We start from the raw sequence: 14220 nt of genomic DNA, 5'->3' as shown, positions 1-14220 counted from the left end.
ATATTCATTTGTGATATTTCCTTGAAGATACAGTTATGTTCTATTTGGTACAGTCATTAAATTCTGAAATGATACTTCTGGAAAGTTCTTAATCTTCTAACCTCTCTTAATGACTTTATATCCCCGTTATATTAGTTTGTGACACTAAATATTTACACTATAATTTTATTTATTTCAAGATATATAAGGCTGCCAAACTGAGCAGTCTACAACATAAACAGAAATTACAACAAACAAATACAAAAGCTAAAATGTAAAATGGCAATCAAGTACAGGGCAAAACAAACCTCAGAAGCGGACTGCCAACAGAGTGCCACATGTAGCAGAGTGGCTAACACTTGGGAGAAGAGCCAGGGGTCTTAAGTGCTTTCCCAAAGACAAGGAATGTTGGGGTTGGAACCTGTCATATATTGGGTATAGGATCATCATTCCAGGGACAACCATGGAAACAATATGCTTTCTATGTCCCATAAGATGACAAGACTTTAAAAAAAAAGAACATGGAGTTTCCCCTGTCTGTGGAAGCATGTGGGGTGGGTAAGTCTTTTGGGGAGAAGGGGGTCCCTCAAATAACAGTAATCTCTTCCTATATCATGTAGTTTTCCTGGACTAAGGAGGAGTTTTAAAAGAGTTAAGACATTTTCAGTTCCAAAAAGCTGTCCAGAGCGTTTTGGAAATTGAATTGCATATAAATAATAGTAATAACTAAATTATTTTCCTACTGAACCATCCACATGTAATAGAGGCAGAAACTTTCCTAAACTTTTTCCTAGCCAAATGATTTCCTAGATTAAAAGAGAAAGTTCTTGCCTTTAGGGTCATAATCTCAAAAGTCCAACAAAAAATAAACAAACTTTATTTGAACAGTTGGGAAATACTTCATTCCCAGCGCGTTCAACTCGAAGTAAAACAAATGCCTCCCAACACAAATTCCTGTTATCTCACAAACCTTGGTCCAATTAGGCAAACTGCCAAAGGCCCTTCCTGGCAAACATCCAGAAGTCAGAAAAACAAAGACTAGATGAAGCAGAAGATGAAGCAGAAGACACAGCTACAACATTGTTTTCCGGCAAAAGCCAAACACCAGTGCTGGTCTGTTTTAAACCTTATGGGAGGGGCCAATCATCTCTTGGCCCTACTCCCGAGTTGTCCTTTCTGCTTGAGCTGCTCTTGCCTTCTGGCAGCTCTTCTCATGCGTGCATTAGGAACAGGCTCCTCTTGTTCTCTGCCTCACTACTATCAGTCTCTGGAGGTTCTGGAGTCCACACCTCATTTCCCCATGGTCCTGGCCTCACCTCAGCCTCATCGCTGTCTGACTCTGTTGCCAGCTCCGTAATCTGCTGATGGACCACAACAGAATCATGATTTAACTAATGGTAGCTTGACATTAATTCCTTTAAATGATCAAGAATTGATAAGGCTGCCTATATTATAGCATTTAAAGAATTTTATGGAGCATGTCATAAATTTAACTTGTCACTATAAAGTGTTAGATGGCCAAGAACAAAGCAATGATTTTAAAGACCATGTGTCCCTGAACCTATCTTCTCCAGGCAGAATTTGCCCATCATACAAAATCTATTCAGGACACAATGCTGCAAGTATCCACTCCTTGAAAGATCAAAGAGATGGTCTACATCTAGCTGAATAGCAAAAGCAGAACTCATTTAGTCCATTTCCAACATTTTTATTCAGAATCAGAGGAATCCATTACAAGATTCGTGTCTGGAAATGTACTTTCTCTGTATAGTTCCTTGATATTTTTTTTTAAATTACGTTTTAACAAACACACACAAACAAACAAACAATACATTTTTTCTGAGGATTGGCCAAGTCCCAAATTTGTTCAGCTTTTAGTTATCTTCCATGCAATTTATATGTTTCACTTTTTGTCATAATATTCTTTCTCTCTAATTTTTATTTTCTTTTCCTTATTTCTATTATATAACTAGTCTTACCTTTCACCCTAATCTCTAATCATTAATCAATTTTTTTCTTTTTTCCTCCTCTCATTACTTCCTCCAAGTTAAAACCCTTTAGTTTCAAATCAATCATTTTTTTAATATTTAACCTTGACTCTAAATCATCCTATTCAGATATTTTCCCCTTACTCCCTTTTCACCTCAAAATATATTAAAGCAATTTCCCTAAATTCCATTATTCTAATCACAAAAATTGATGTTCATACAATTTTACATATACAACTTATCCAAATACTACAATCAAATACCTTACTACAACTCACTTAATTGTATAACATTAAAAACATTCATTTCCATTGCTTTTTAAACTAAGTTAATTTCACAATATAATATAATTTCAAATGTTTTAACTGAATTCCATATTTACAATTAAAAACATTTCAAATATTACAATCTCATATATTGTATCAGTAATTTCCCTGTTCCAATCACAAATATTAATATTCAAATGTATAGCTCCTTGATTGTGGAACAGTTTACCCCCCTATGGTCAGAACATAAGCACCTAGAGTCTTCCAGATTGGGTATGAAAATCACTGCAAAAAATGAAATATGTGCTAGATTGTGCATTTGACAAAGAGAAAACATTGGCTAGTTTGTCTACTCGTTGGAGGCTTTAATAACGAAAGGTAAAAATAAGAGTAATTGGAATGCATGCTTCAAATTGATGGTGTGTGCTGCTGAGGTCTGGCATGTTATAAGAATATTCCAGTTAAGGTTATGGAGCTGAGGCCATGTATATCACTATATGAAGTTATTTACAAAAAGTGAGTACAATGTTTATAGTATTATTTATTTATTTATTATTCGTATTTTTATACGCCCTTCTCCGAAGACTCAGGGCGGTTTACAGCCAAGTTAAAAAGACATATACAAAAATTAAAACACGATATTTCTATTTAAAAATCTGATTCCATAGGCCAAATATTAAAATTACAAACAAACTATAACAACCAAAACCATAAAACCACCCATTAAAATTACCCTTAGCCCTCCTCGATAAAACAGGAAGGTCTTGAGCTCGCGCTTAAAGGTCCGGAGGTCGGGGAGTAGACGTAGTCCCAAAGGTAATTCATTCCACAGTGTAGGTGCCCCCACAGAGAAGGCTCTTCCCCTGGGGGCCGCCAACTGACATTGTTTGGCTGATGGCACCCTGAGGAGGTCCTCTCTGCACAGGTCGATGGGAGGCTATTGGAGGCAGAAGATGGTCCCGTAAGTAACCTGGTCCCATGCCATGGAGCGCTTTAAAGGTGATCACCAACACCTTGAATTGCACCTGGAAGACCACCGGCAGCCAGTGCAGCTTGCGCAGGAGAGGTGTTATATGGGAGCTCCGAGACGCTCCCTCTATCCCCGCGCAGCCGCATTCTGTACCAGTTGAAGTCTCCTCGTGGTCTTCAAGGGGAGCCCCATGTAGAGAGCATTGCAGTAGTCCAGGTGGGAAGTAACGAGGGCATGAGTGACCGTGCATAACAAGTCCCGGTCCAGGAAGGGACGCAGCTGGCGAATCAGGCGCACCTGATAAAAAGCTCCCCTGGCGACAGCCGTCAAGTGCTCTTCTAACGACAGCTGTGCATCCAGGAGAACGCCTAAGCTGCGAACCAACTCCCTGGGGGCCAATGACTGGCACGGGTCCAGATAGACAGTTTCATCCAGGTACTGAGGGAGCTGTTGTACTACCACACTCTCAGCAACCTTCGCCACAAAACGAAGGTTGGAGACCGGACGATAATTCGATAAAATAGCTGGATCCAGGGAGGGCTTATTGAGGAGGGGTCTCACCACAGTCTCTTTCAAGGCTGTAGGGAAGACACCCTCCCTCAAAGAAGCATTAACAATTCCCTGAAGCCAGCCTCGTGTAACCTCCTGTGTGGCCAGTACCAGCCAGGAGGAACACGGGTCCAATAAACATGTGGTTGCATTCAACCTCCTCAGTATCCTGTCCATGTCCTTTGGAGTCACAGAGTCGAATTCCCCCCAAATAATATTCTCAAGAACTGCCTCCGCCGTCCCGCCCGAATCTACCCAATCAGCGTCCAGCCCGTCCCAGATCTGAGTGATTTTATCGTGCAGATAAACTCCAAATTCCTCAGCACGTCCTTGCAAGGGGTCCTCCCGAGTTCCCTGAAAAAGAAGGGAGCGGGTCACCCTAAACAAGGCGGCTGGGCGGTTATCTGCCGATGCGATAAGGGCACAAAAGTATTCCCGCTTTGCTGCCCTATCACCACTAGATAGGTCTGAACATGCGACCGTACTAGTGTTCGGTCAGATTCGGAACGGCTGGCCCTCCAATCGCTCTCCAGGCGTCTTTTCTGGCGCTTCATCTCTCTCAGCTCCTCAGAGAACCAAGGAGCTGGTCGAGAACGGCACCGGATCAGAGGCCGCAAAGGCACGACGTGGTCCAAAGCCCCCGCCCCCACCGTTTCCCAGGCAGCGACAAGTTCTTCGTCGAGCCGTGGGCTAGATCCTCAGGAATCGGCCCAAGCTCCGTCAGGAACCTCTCCGGGTCCATCAGGCGCCTGGGACGGAACCCTCGATCCGGCTCTGGCTCCCTGTGGTGTGAGTTTGCAGTACAAAAGTTGAGATGAAGGAGTGAATGATCCGACCATGGCAGGGATGTAATAATTAAATCCCCCAATTCCAGATCATTCAGCCACTGTCCAGAGACAAAAATCAAGTCCAGCGTGTTTCCCCCGATGTGAGTGGGACTATTCACTAACTGGGTCAGGTCCAAGGCTGTCATGGAAGCCATGAACTCCCGGGCTATCACTGATGCTTCGCCCACCGACGGCAAGTTGAAATCCCCCATGACCATAAGTCTGGGGCAGTCAACTGCCGCCTCAGCTATCACATCGAGCAGCTCGGGCAGGGCTGCTGTCACGTGGCAGGGAGCCAGGTACGTGATCAGCAAGCCCACCTGCAACCCCTGGCCCCACCGCACAAGGAGAGACTCACATCCGGCTATCTGCGGAACAGTGACCTCCCTCAGCTCTAGACTCTCGTTAATAATAACCGCAACCCCATCACCCCTACCTTGAACCCTCGGCTGATGGAATGCTTGGAAACCCGGTGGGCACATTTCTACCGGGGGACCCCCCCTTCCATGCCCAACCAGGTCTCCATAATGCCCATCAGGTCCGCGCCCCCCTCCTGTATAAGATCTGAGATGAGGGGGGCTTTATTAATCACGGACCTGGCATTGCACAGCATCAGCTGAAGGTCAAGGCTCTGAGGATTCCAGCCACCGAAGGAACGGGAAAAGACAGAGGGTCCGGAGTGCATGATCGTTTGTAAACAGCGAGGGCACACTCCCCGAACAAGATATGAGCCCCCGCTTCCGCCATACCTGCCCCTCCCATTAACCGTGCCAATAGAATAATCCTCATGGCCTCGGGTACTAGCCTCATCCCCCAATTTTTCCTCCGAACCTACCTCTAACTCGTGAGCTCTTGCAAGGTCTGGCCCCTGCAGTGGGTCACCTCCCCGACCCACCTCAACCCTCCTTCCCTTTAAAAACTCTTTAAAAGCCTTAATTGAAATAGTATTAATGTCAAATGTATCACATGCTTATATATGAATATGCTATGCATTCCATAATGTAGCTTGCAGAATGCTGTATATATTAATGTAAAAGGAATCATATAATTTAATCAAAGCTGACTGCATTCTGTGCCCAAATGAAGCATAAAATACTTTTTATAATGTGGAAATATTACTATATAGTAGATGTAAAATCATAATACTTTGGTCATTGGATCACATACCCTATTCTGGGCAAGAATCCAAATTAAAGTTTTCACAACAGATGGTCCAGCACAACATACAGGCTTGCATACATCCATTGAAGATGACTTCTCTCCTTCTCATTATAAATGGTTGCACTGTTGCCCCTCATAGTGCTTAGAAATTTTTCTAAATATTCATTCAAAATTTCTTCCTATAATTTACATATATTACCTCAGGATGATAAAGAAACAGTTGTTGGGTTTTTGTTGACATTCAAGGTTTTTACTTCCAAGGTTTACAACTCTAGCCTACTCAAGATTCATTTTAAAGGTCTCCTATGTTTCAATAACATTTCGATAAATTTATTTCCAGTACACTTCATTCCAGCAGGCCATCAACTGTCCTGCTTCTTTCTAAAGTCCTTATCCTCATCTAACTCCAGATGAGGATAAGAACTGAAACAAAGTAATCAGGCAATCAGACATAGAAGTCCTAAGTGTTGCAACAGAGGTGAGATGGTGTTAGGAACCAGTCCTTCTGGTGTGTATAATTCAGTCCTTAAACTGAAGGTTCATCTACAACTATGAAAACACTACTAGCTCTGTGTGAAAAGTTAGAAAACAGGAAGTTAGAGGAGAGTTCTCAGTTTATAGAGAAGCATCGGGCACAGGGAGGTCTATTCAACGGCTACCTCATTCTGGAAATCAGAGTGGTTCAATCAGCTATGCTGAAGTGGAAGCTGGCAATTCCCAAGGACGTTCCCATCTAGGTATAGATGGAATTTTTTACTGGCCAAGTGTGATTGGACACACAAGGAATTTGTCTTGGTGCATATGCTCTCAGTGTACATAAAAGAAAAGATACCTTCATCAAGGTACAACATTTACAACACAAATGTTGGGGCTCCCACCCTTTGGAACGAACTTCCCCCTGGACTTCGGCAACTGCCGGACCTTCGGACTTTCCGCCGAGAACTGAAGACCTATTTGTTCGCGCAGGACTGGCATAGGATTTTAATAGGATTTTAATTAGTTTTAATGTTTTAATATTTTAAAATTTGGGGTTTTATTCTAAATGTTTTAATTCGGCCATTTGTAAAATAAGTTTTTTAAATTATGGTTTTATGTATCCTTTTGTTGTTTTTTATCATGACTGTAAACCGCCCTGAGTCCTTCGGGAGAAGGGCGGTATAAAAATTTAATAAATAAATAAATAAATGATGGTCAATATATCAATATAAATCATAAGGATTACAGATTATAATCTGGTATTTTATGTACAATGAGAGCATATGCACCAAGACAAATTCCTTGTGTGTCCAATCACACTTGGCCAATAAAAAATGCTATTCTATTCTATTCTAGAATTAGAATCCCATATGATCTTAACTTTACTTACATGGTGCTTTGTCTTACTGTGAGGTTAGCTGTGAACTTTGACTTGGACTACAAACACTGCCTTTCTGCTGAACATTAGCTACAGGTAGAACTCTATTTCCTTTGTACTTAGATAACTTTTAAATTATTCCTATAATGGGTTTGTGAACACACATAGATTGGACTAGCTTGGGTCTCTGAAGATTCCTATAGGCTAGAATCTTTTCTTGGAAGGAGCACTACTACTATTCAGAATTTTAAATGATGTATGCATAACATAAAATAAGATCAAACACTTAAATAAATATAGAAAAAGAAGACTTGCTTTTTAAAGATGCTTAATTTCAATCAATATGAGCTTAGGACGCTGCTTCTTCTTCAGCCCAATAATCTCTCAGACATCATATGTGCGCACAGTCTATATTTCAATCATAAAATAACAGAATAACAGAGTTTGAAGGGACCTTGGAGGTTTTCTAGTCCAATCCTCTGCTCAAGTTGGAGACCCAGCCTATACCATTTCAGACAAGTGGTTGTTCAATCTCTTCTTTAAAATCTCTAGTGATAGCACCCACAATTTCTGAAGCCACACCACTCCACTGATTAATTTTTCTGTCAGGAACTTTCTCATTTCTAAATTGATTCTCTCCTTGATTAGTTTCCATCCATTGCTGCTTCTGCCTTCAGATGCTATGGAGACCCTGTCTTCTTTGTGGCAGCCCCTTAGATATTGGAACACTGCTATCATGTCACCGCCCCCCCCCCCGGCCTTCTTTTCATTAAACTAGACATACCGTTCTTCATATACATATATTTTAGCCTCCAGTCTCCTAGTTTCACTGACCTTAACATGCAGTCTAAATTCATTAGATCCAGTCCTGCTGTTGGCTGGAAATTGGGTCTTACCTTGTTTTCTATCTGCCTTAAAGGAAAAGACACATATATCCCACCCTGAAAGACATAATGGATACTGCCCCCCCTACTTATATCCCAACTTGCACCTTGGTGTTTGTTTTTTCTATTGAATCTCCCCATTACCTGGACAGATAGCTACTTTCCACTTAAGCTATAAAGTATGGACTTTATGAAATAGAATTTCCTCATATTCAGTACCATTTCTTTGCCTGATAAATTTTCTACTTTAAATTGTTTATCAATTGACTCCAGCCCAAGAGAGGTAGGACAGACCCTCAGATCTTAAATTTCAGAAACCAAATATCCTATCAACTCCTTTTGCACAACCAGTTTTTCACCTTGCATGAATTGGAAGTCTCCAGGTTCTCTGGTGTTCATAGTTATGGGGATATGGTTTTGTCAGTTATTTTGCAATGTATTTTATTCACAGATTGATTAGAGGGATAGAATAATGTTCAGTGGAATTGATTGGTCTTGAACATTCCTATTCTGTGATCCAGAAGATACCACACTCCATGAGCTAATTGTCCTGATGCCGGTACATCTCCCTTTCCGCAGTCAACAATTTCCACAGCTCTTATCCTTGCTTTCTTGCAGAACGCAACAGTATCCTATCTGGTTTTAAGAGGCTCACTTTCTTGTCTCTGTTCAGCAGAATATAATTTTTTTCTCTGGAAGAATCAAAGTCTGTTTTTTCTAGGAAAGACCAAAAGTTAATATTGAGTCCTAATAGGGCAGAATACTTTGTATTTCTGATTCCAGTTTTCATCCACTAGAGACTAGATTGTTTAATTTTCCATTCCTGAGAATAGCTTCTGTGGTTACATTTCCTTTGTTTGATCTAATGCATTTTTGTTGTCTTTTCTGGTTAAGGCTGAAACTGACAAAACAGGAGCGAAAGGTTCACCGATAGGATAGAACCATTACAGTATATAAATGTTGCACAGATGAGCCCTAATCTCAAGTCTGGAAACTGAGTGACCACACTTCCATTGGAAATTTCAATGAGGAATTCTGTGCTTTAAATCCTGGAGCAGACATATCTTTAGGATTCGATGCAGTCTTCAGTTTATGCAAGACTTTTGTCTGCAATAAACTGACTTATTTAGCTATGTTGACACTGTGAACAAGTCACATGAGTATTGAATTAAATATCTAAAGAATAGAAATGTATTGCCAAACCTGGCATGATATCTGCCAATTATGAACTAAAGCCAGTTGTCCCTAATTATTTTTTTAAGCTCTGTTATAAGTTTGCACTTAATAGATAGTACCATACTTTTAAGCAACAGCACAAGTATACCACAAACATTACAAGTCATAACTTCTGAGATAATGTATATTCACCTTTAAGTTTGTTTCTTAAGTCATCCCTACTAGAAGAGCGTTTCTTTTTTCTTCTTTTCACAGGCTCTCAATTTAGTTAAGAACCCATTCTTCACTTAGAGTGTATATTTATTAGAAATTTCCTTGCTAAACTCAGTTGCAAAATTCCTGTGAAGTCACTTCCTGGCAACTGAAAATATTCCTTTTATTGTAATGTACAAATTTATTTTAATATTGCTGTTGGTAACAATTGTTGTGCTAGAAGTATTCATACTAATAGTATAGTTTTTGTTCTAATATTTAGACAAAAATTTAAAAATTTAAAAATGAAATTTAAAAAAGCACGGAGGAATGGACTAGGATATTCTTCTGTAATCTGATATTCTAATCCAGGGGTTTCAAACTCCCAGCCCATGGGCCAGATACATCACACGCTGGCCACACCCATGCCCTGTTTAGCAAAGTGGGGAAAAATCCCAATACGTCACATTACACCGCCCTGACAATGTGAGTTTGACACCCCCGCTCTAATCCAAATGTTGGATTAGAAATGTTATGATCCCCAACCAGTTTATGCAAATATACAGTATATGAGGTAATAATGTTACTACTGTAGTGATATAATTATCTGGAATTCATTGTCAAATTCAGCAGACCTGGGTTCTTATTGCCGTGAAGCTTTTTAGTAATGTTGGTGGTTTTTAATTATTTCTTGGAAATAAGCCTTTCAGAATCTGATTTATTTAGAATTCTTACAAGATTTTTAGTTTTCTCTAAAGGTTGAAGAATATTTTACAATTATTTATAATAGTTATTTTTAATATATTGAATGTTGGCAGTTACATTCTTTTAGAATAAATAGGATTTATTTTATTAAAATTTAATTTAGTAAAGTATATAAGAAAATAAGAAAATCTATTATCTGAGTATAGTGCCACATAAAAATATGCTCATTATTTTGCTTTATTCAAAAGTACATATTTATTCTTTTTAGTGGACCAACTACATTCATGGATGGCAGGACCGCTGGGTGGTATTGAAAAACAACACTCTAAGTTACTACAAATCTGAAGATGAAACAGAATATGGCTGCAGAGGCTCAATCTGTCTGAGTAAAGCTGTCATCACAGTAAGTGTTTTCTTAAAGCTTGATTAGCCTTCCTCACTGATATATTTAATATATTTCTCAATAATGGTTGAAACAACAAATTGGTTTAATCTCGCATTGGACAAAGTGGTAATTTTTAAACTGATCATAGAAATTGTTTCATGTAAACCAAGTTTCTGAAATATACATGTAGAAAAAAGAAGCTTATAGACGTATTTTACTATTTAAAGAGACAACTTGTCTCTTTTAAACTATAAAATTAAAGCAACAAATGTGCTATAATTGTAAATGCAACCTTTAAAAAAACATAAAGCATTTAAACTTGTATTAAATAGAGCTATTTTTTGTTTTAAATCTTCAGTATGTTTTAAGAGACATTCAATAAAGATATCTGAAGCATGATTAACGTTTTGGCAACAGAAGCATAACAGTTATTGAAGTATTGGTGGTGCTATTTGGTTGTGCTAATGTATCAGGAAGTATTTATGTGTTAATGATCAGATGATTGCTTCACATGCTACTGCTGGCTTGCCTTGGGAACAGCAATAATAACATAAAAGCTGTTTTTGTTCTGTCATTATGATTGCCTTCTTGATCTGCTAACTGACTAACTTGAGAATAAAGATGCAGTATCAACTGCTCTTTTATTGGCAAGGAAAAGGACAATAACTGCAACGCACAGGTCTTCTACACTTCTTATATGATTTCATAGAATCAGAATAAAATAACATTCTCCCCCTCAAGGTTTTTACAGTTATAACAATAGGACAGTACACACACACACACCCATAACGTTTTGGGCACCATGGGGAACTTTTTCATGGAGGACAGTTTTTCCACAGCCTGGGGAATGATGATTTCACGTTCTTATAATCTTATTTATTTTTGTATGCTAATTGTTTTAAAGGTTATTTAAGATTTGTTTTAATTGTTTATTGTTATCTAAAGTCATAGTCAGCTGGATAAATTTAATAAAATAAATAAAACTTAGGCAGAATGGCTAAATTGCTACTTTCATCAGATATAGAGGCATGTAAGCAGTATATGATAAGCAGGAGCCGTAGTTAGAATGCAGTATTACAGGCTAACACTGCCCTCAGCCTGACATTTGTAATCCACTCAGAGAGTGCTGTAAAACACTATGGAGTAGTATATAAGTCTAAGTGCTACCGGGTTTCCCCAAAAATAAGACCCTGTCTTATATTTTTTTGAACTCTGAAATAAGCGCTTGGCCTTATTGCCATGGGCTCAAAAGCCCAATTGGGCTTCTTATCAGGGGATGTCTTATTTTTGGGGAAACAGGGTATTGCTATGATAGCCTGCTGTAACTTCATACATTGGTTTACAAATTTCAAATGTTTCTCTGTTCTTTGCATTAAAATTGTAGATCATCCACTGAATGAGAGTTTTGGTTTTAGAAGTTATTGGTTCTAATTTGAGTCACATAATTTTAATACATTTTTCATAATTATTTTATTGACTAGTAAGCATTTTTCAATTCTTATTACACTTATATATTTAATTTTTAAAAGTTAACATTATTTAAAGGCAGAAATGAAATATTATGAGCCATGGTGGAACAGTGGTTAGAATGCAGTACTTCAGGCTACTTCTGCAGACTGCCGGCTGCTTGCAATTTGGCAGTTTGAATCTCAACAAGCTCAAGGTTGACTCAGCCTTCCATCCTTCAGAAGTCAGTAAAATGAGGACCCAGATTATTGGGGGCAATAGGCTAACTCTGTAAACCACTTAAAGAGAGGGCCTTAAAGCACTGTGAAGTGGTATATTATTATTTTATTTATTTATTTATATTTATATCCCGCCCTTCTCCGAAGACTCAGGCGGCTTACAGTGTATAAGGCAATAGTCTCATTCTATTTGTATATTTACAAAGTCAACTTATTGCCCCCCCAACAATCTGGGTCCTCATAAGTCTAAGTGTTACTGCTATCAGTCTTGAACAAATAAATTATTAGTTTTAAATAGGTCCTGATTAAAGATATTTTAATCGAGCAATGGGTTTTAAATTTGCATACATTTACATGCAGATAAATCAGTAGCACTGCATAAAAAGATCTTTTTAAAAAAAGGACGCATGCACTTATCTCACCAGGCATCATGCCAATTATGCTGTTTTATTGTTTTAAGGTTTTTTAATGTCACTTATCTATATAGTACCATTCCAAAATAGTTCTATATTGAAACGAAGGCGTACTCTCCAAATTTTATGAATTTCAAAAAAAAAAAGTGTTAGGGGCATATTCCCCCAAGATGTCATCCTGAGCAGCAGGTAGATTTTGTATTGACAAACAGCTGATTTTGCTGCCAAACTGGGTTCTTTGGCAGCTGTCCCTCTAGAGCTGAATGGGAGCTGCTAGGAACCACCCAAGATGACCCTCGGATGACCGTGGATCCTCCTGAGAAGAGGAATTTTGAGGATTGCAATTCCCGATAGGGATGGTTGGAGACTTATATCTCTGTCTTTCCTCTCAGCTGTTAATTTTTTTTAAAAGTACGCTTGGGTTTTAGCTGTACTGTTTGACTTTTCTTTTTTATCTTGATTTTTCCCTTTAAAATTAATTGTTTGGTTGAAGGCTAATTTACTTTACCCCCTTGTTGGATTTTAATGTGAATTCTTTAATGTTTTTCACTGTTTCACTGCTGTTCTGAATTACTTTTGCTTTCTCTGTATGGAAATGAATAGAGATTTCCTGGGTAGTGGAAGTAACCTATTTGGATTTTCATTTGATTTGGATTTTCACTACAGGAATTTCGTATTTTCTTTACTTTAGAAAAAAAATCCTCTGGCTTAATTTTTTAATGCTTCATGGAAATTCTTTCCATCCTTTATTGTGAGAAATATTAGCTCAATACTACTTTGTTAGAAAGGAACTGTTTATGTCTCATTATGAATGCCCAGTTACAGGGCTATATTGAAAATGCAAACAATGTACAACAAGTTCCAGATAAAGCCTTCTTTTTTCCCTTTGGAAAAAAGAGTGCTTTTTAACTTACAAGTTCAAATTGAAAACTTTGGTAAAAAGTTTGATGAAGTAACAAGGGTTTAAATCAACTTAAAGAGGATATCCAGACACAAGCAATTATACCCAAACCAAACTCAGAACTGGATGGATTGGAGAAGATTGAAGGGGATATGGATTCTACAGATTTGGAATTAACAGAATCTATTAATGATGAACTGGAGTTTATCTGGAAATCTCTATCTCTATCTGGAAAACAATTTGGGCTGGATTTTTCAGGGAAATGTTTATGATTTTGGGGAATAAGACATAATTATTGGAAAAGTTTTCAACCAAAATCTCAAGCAGAAGTTTTATTATTAAAAATTAAATGAGGTTATTTGGTCCTAGACTGATCATACATAATGACTGTGGTGATTTATGGTAGATAAGAAACCACTGTAGATAATCATAGATTAAATACAATAATAAATAGTTACTAGAGAACTTTGCTTTTGTTTCAGCTGTTAACTACTTTGCCTTTATATGTAGTAGATAGATGATAGGTTAAATTGGTTGTAAATAGAGGAAGAAGTAAATACATTTTGGCCCTGTTTCACCATGAGTCCCCCCACTCCCTATTGTTCCAATATATTTATCAATATTCAACTAGAGGAGATAAGATAATATGTGTTTTTGCCTTTTGTCTTATTTAATGCACATTTTTTCTTTTCTAATGTTTTGTCTATCTTTGTTTTGTTTTTGTAAAAGTTCTTTTTCCTTTTTTTGGAGTTTGTATTTTATCTTAATTTTTTGAATAAAATAAA

The 14220-nt window shown here is 38.2% G+C and overlaps 1 protein-coding gene across 2 annotated transcripts in view; it reads left to right on the top strand.

Moving 5' to 3' along the window:
• Window positions 1–14220, top strand: part of CERT1 (ceramide transporter 1) — a 79101-nt gene that overhangs the window by 2481 nt on the left and 62400 nt on the right. For both annotated transcript variants that reach the window (XM_058169240.1, XM_058169239.1), the window contains exon 2: window positions 10320–10454. In XM_058169240.1, coding sequence (XP_058025223.1) covers window positions 10320–10454 — 135 coding nt within the window. The remainder of the gene's footprint in view (window positions 1–10319; window positions 10455–14220) is intronic.

This window comes from Ahaetulla prasina, chromosome 2 (assembly GCF_028640845.1).
Source record: "Ahaetulla prasina isolate Xishuangbanna chromosome 2, ASM2864084v1, whole genome shotgun sequence".
NCBI classification, from domain to species: Eukaryota; Metazoa; Chordata; class Lepidosauria; order Squamata; family Colubridae; genus Ahaetulla; species Ahaetulla prasina.
This window is presented reverse-complemented; position numbering and strand designations above follow the sequence as displayed.